General features: G+C 43.4%; 1 protein-coding gene across 5 annotated transcripts; it reads right to left on the bottom strand.

The window, feature by feature from the left end:
- Positions 1 to 357: 357 nt before the first annotated feature.
- LOC131881260 (uncharacterized) lies at positions 358 to 2,768 on the bottom strand. Of its 5 annotated transcripts, none has more exons than XR_009373347.1 (5): positions 1,954 to 2,768; positions 1,851 to 1,888; positions 1,007 to 1,777; positions 759 to 939; positions 358 to 699 (listed from the first exon to the last, which is right to left on the bottom strand). XR_009373347.1 is itself a non-coding variant. In XM_059228078.1 (5 exons), the coding sequence occupies exons 2-5, from the start codon at positions 1,276 to 1,278 to the stop codon at positions 397 to 399; spliced, it is 693 nt and encodes a 230-aa protein (XP_059084061.1). In that variant the 5' UTR covers positions 1,279 to 1,777; positions 1,851 to 2,767; the 3' UTR covers positions 358 to 396. The 5 variants fall into 5 exon arrangements, 3 of the variants coding, with proteins under 3 accessions (XP_059084061.1, XP_059084060.1, XP_059084063.1); XR_009373348.1 differs by having other exon boundaries at positions 2,050 to 2,768; XM_059228078.1 differs by having other exon boundaries at positions 358 to 551; positions 615 to 699; positions 1,851 to 2,767.
- Positions 2,769 to 4,492: the final 1,724 nt, after the last annotated feature.

The following is a 4,492-nucleotide window of genomic DNA, read 5'->3' as shown; positions in this document are numbered from 1 at the left end:
AGATTGATTTTCCCAAAATTAGGACTAACGCTAATTTGCTGGTGGGCACTTCCGGAATTAATTTGAATCTGACGGTCAACCATTATTCTTCACCAGCTGACAAGTAGGACTCCCACTGGAAAAAGATGATATTTAATAAATGTTGCAAGATGTATTCAATCTCACTTAATTCTTATGTCGTTTTTTTTTCTTTTTTCAAAACAAAAATAGTTATCATCATCAGAAGTGTCAGTGTCACTATCGGCGTTCCAATGATTCGGTGTTGAAGCACTAACTTTGATTTGGGAAAGACTACTGTCTTGTTTCCTGGGTGGGATAATTGGATCCTCTGTTTGAGAAGATTCTTCAACTGACGGCTCCTTCTCCACGCTTTCTTTAGCCCAGGAAATATCTTGGTTACTGTTTTTTTTTATCTTCAATCTTCCTTTGACACTTCTGATGAGCCTCCTCGACCCTCTTCAAGTGAAAGTATTCGGCACAAGATATCAGCATTTTGTCCTGTTGTCTCTCTTCACACCAATGGTCTTCTTTGTTCCCCCTTTGAACAATTTCTGGAGATGGGCAGAAGTTCTTAGAGCAATCATGAATGGCTCGCAATTCAATTGGGGACTTGCCTCGAACCCGCAACTGACGATTGCAACAAGTGAAGTACAAAGTATGCCGGCAAGATTTCGTATGCACTTCCAAACAGTTTCTCGACTAAAAAAACTCGCAATTAATAATTATCAAACATGACCAGTAGGCATCTTATGTCTTACCTGAAATTCTTGACCACAATGTTGACATTTCAGCTCCCAATTGGATTCCGTCAAAGTAGAGGGACAATAAGTATTTTTCATACTTGGTCCGTTGAAATAGTCCTCAAGCAAAATCGGTCTCTTGCACTTCAGACAAGGCTTGCTTTTCTCACAAGAGTGAGTACTTCGATAATGGAACACGCTTGAGGAGAAAAGATAGTATTTGACCAAAACTGCTTGCAGTCAAGATATTCACAGTTATTTCTTACCTTCTACAGAAATAACATCGCTTCTTCATGGTCTTTTCAAACAATGACATGTATTTGATTACTGATATGTGAGCAATGCAATCCACACCATCTGGCCTCAAGAACAAGTTCAAGATAGGTTGTTGAGGAGCATAGGTCGTGGGAAACATATATAATATTCCATGCGATCCATGGACAACAATGTTCATCTCTAACACTGCGGCAACATCACCGAACACTTCAACTTTTTGAGGCCCTCCGAACGATATGTTCAACCTGATGGAAAGTGCCATTAACAGAAGATTTCACTTTAATTTCATACGCATAACAGGTATAAGTATTACTTACAGATTTGCAATTTCTATTGATTTCTCATACAGAAGGATTTGAGCACGCTGCCTTCGTTTTAAAGTCAGAGAATGTAAAAACCGGATTGTGCCCCAAGTTTTCAAATCTGTTTTGTTCAAAAATTGTTCCAGGAAAAAAGCTGCCGTCACTGAGGAAACAAGGCAATTGTCCTTGAAACGCAAATCATTGAAGTCAGACTGAACATTGAATTCCCATGGAAACATTTGAAAATCTCCAGCCCCTGCTTCTTGATTGATTGGAACCTGAGGTACAAAACCTTGTGTTGCCACTTTGTGGTCCACATGCTCAAGGGACAAGAGCTTGACCCTAAGCTCCACTCCCTGGTTCAACTCTAACGCCTGATTAGATCGAAAATAATTGGACATTATTTCCATTAAGATATCTAATATGACTCGGACGTCAGTGTGCAGGCTGAAGTTTCCTCTATAAAGGTAAGGAGAATATGTGCCATTACATATTTTGGGTAGACAAGATGTGCACGTTAACGGGTCCTTACGTGTTTAATTCGTGATTTATTCCTTCGGCGCTGAAAGTCTGAAATCCATAGGAGCACATCAAGTTATGGCCTGGCTTAAACTTTCATTCGCGTTAGTTCTTACCATGTATATTTGGCGATTTTCTTCCTCGGAAAAAGCTTGTTGGAGTTTTTCCAAAACATACTTTATGACTTGCTTAAACATGGATGTTAAACTTACCACCAAAAGTGGTACGTTTTGCTTGGGAGCGAACCAAATCCGATAGACAATGCCATTTATACCATGTTTAGTATAGCGATGACTCCTCTTCTTTTGGCAAAAAGCCTTCAATCTATCATCCTCGAATACTGTGGTCGCTGAGGTTGAAGAAAAGTCATTTCGATTTGTATCCAACATATTGCTTGAACTCAAGGTGGTCGTTGATCTGCTGCTAGGGTCTTTGGATCGTTTCCGCTTAACCCTTGGTTGAACGTTGTCGGTGCTTGTCCCAGGTGTAGGGTCCACATCCCGTTCTTCTTGATCTGATTCACTAGAGACCCTTGTGCCGTCGCCGGTCTTGGATCGTTTTCGATTGGTGGTGGCTGGTTGCTGTGGGTTGGTGCTTGGCCCTGGTGCAGGACTCGCATCCCTTGTTTCTTCCTCTGAATCAATTCTTTCAAATCGTCTTGCCTCTGCATCACGTATGTGTCGCCTTAACATTTCCACAATCGTCTTGACACGAGCACTTCTATCTTGATCCATCTTTGTAGAGGAACCAACACTGTCGAAAGGTTGCCGAGTATAAACGCAAGAGTTTGCTTGACGGGATCTTATCTATAAACACATTCTGAGCTTTGATTACGCCAAACAAACGCTCTGATATTCACTGTTTTCGGAATCTTGCTCTACCAAACCGTCGCATCTATCACTGTTGTGCTTTGGAATAGGAAACAACAAGCTTCCACAGAAAGAGAGAGAGAGTAGGGAACTACTATTGTTGGGCACTAGTGCTGGGGCGAGTCCGGACACGAGCCCGAAAGCACTCGAGACTTTTACTCGATTTTAGAGAAATTAGCCGATAGCGAGTCCGGACTTGGCAATCAAAAATACTGTTGTTGTTTTTTTTCTTCCGATTTCGCAAGACGAGTCTTTTTGCTTGATCTGACTCTACTAATAGACTCAGGTCCAGCAGCAGGGGGCTCGAGTCTTCATCAAATCAACGGACTCGTACGAGTCCGACCACTAGGAACTAAACACTATTGGTGTTCCAAAAGCGCGAGAAGGAAAAAAAAAACACCAGCCCGGATACTGTCCTCCTCTTCCAAAAGAGCGAAAGAACGATGATCACGATGATGCGCAGCAGCAGGAGGCAGCCCTACACCACAGCAACACCCTTATCCTGTCCCGCTACATAACAAACTGGAAAAGGAGACAGGCAAACCCGGTGATGATGGATGCGCAGCAGTAGGGAGCAGCGGTCAACCAAACCAACACCCTTATTCTGTCCTGCTACATATCCAACCTGGGGCAGAGAGATAGTTAAAGAGAGAGGGAGCGCCCAGTCATTGGTTGCCAGCAGCAGTAGGCAGGTAGTAACGACCAAAAGAAGGAGTAAGCCACAGACCATATAATGACAGACCATATAATGACTAGACCTCGCATAGCGCAAGGAAAAATGCGAACGCTTGACTTCATCAGCTGGTACATAAATTTTGGTGTACAGTGACTCATACTTTTTCATCCGCCAGCGAGGCCGGATTCTGAGTAAGCTTGTCACTGATAGCGTTCGTTGAAGGCCCAGCGATTGTAGGTCGTTAGTACTGATCAGGCAGTCACCCTCCTCCGTTTTTTGGTGTACAGAGTTGTTGACACAAAATCCATTTTACTCTCCACTGAGGTCGGGCCAATGCGACATCTAGTCGTTATATGATCTGTGATATGATCTGTGGAGTAAGCATTATACGCGCTCACCCTGTCCCTCTTTCGGGAACACACAGGATGTGCGCGTATCTTACTGCTCAAACCCATTTTTTCCGCAACGGTTTTGTTAGTGGCATGGACGAAAGTGCACCGGCATTTCCGTCTTGATAGAGCTCTGGCCTCCTTGGACAACCGTAGAGGTGTCTTGGGGTTATATCATCCAACTTGCTGGCCTAGCCTTACAGCTTTTCGGCGTCTGTGGTCGAAATTGGTGGTCCGCCAGCACGTCGGAACTAGTGGATTCTTTTAGTTGTCTTGAGTTGTCCGGTGGGAGTTTCAATGCCTGCTCTTGACTTTACTTGCTGTCCATATTCTTCTGCTCCCTTCATTGTAACTCTCTCAACTCGGCTTGGCTTGATCCTAATGAGGTCACCGTTTCGTTTAAACATTCATCTAAATGGTCTTGAACATCAGCCAGCACTTCCCTCACCCCTTGCTCCTCGGCAAACATGTAGACATTAGAGACTAAACTTAAGTCTCTAGTAGACATCAACCCGATCATGCTCTTTTTCATCTACACAACCCTCTACGTATTCATCAATAATACTCTTCAGTTCTTCCAAACGATCTTGAAGGGCTTGCTTATCCACCACAATCTTTGTTCTTGAAATCCTGTCCAATGACTTGATTTTAGATTGCAAAGAATCAATCATCATTGTCAATGCCCGCTTCTTGGACGCCATCCCACGTTTGGACTGAACGG

Source organism: Tigriopus californicus, chromosome 5 (genome assembly GCF_007210705.1).
Source record: "Tigriopus californicus strain San Diego chromosome 5, Tcal_SD_v2.1, whole genome shotgun sequence".
NCBI lineage: Eukaryota > Metazoa > Arthropoda > Copepoda > Harpacticoida > Harpacticidae > Tigriopus > Tigriopus californicus.
This window is presented reverse-complemented; position numbering and strand designations above follow the sequence as displayed.

Excerpts from the sequence above, each read along its gene's own strand:
- LOC131881260 (XM_059228077.1), bottom strand. The coding sequence starts at position 1,278 with ATGGCACTTTCCATCAGGTTGAACATATCGTTCGGAGGGCCTCAAAAA. Across the intron at positions 940-1,006 it reads CGATGTTATTTCTGTAGAAG|CGTGTTCCATTATCGAAGTA; the intron begins GTAAGAAATAAC and ends TTTCTCCTCAAG. Across the intron at positions 700-758 it reads ATTGTGGTCAAGAATTTCAG|TCGAGAAACTGTTTGGAAGT; the intron begins GTAAGACATAAG and ends GAGTTTTTTTAG.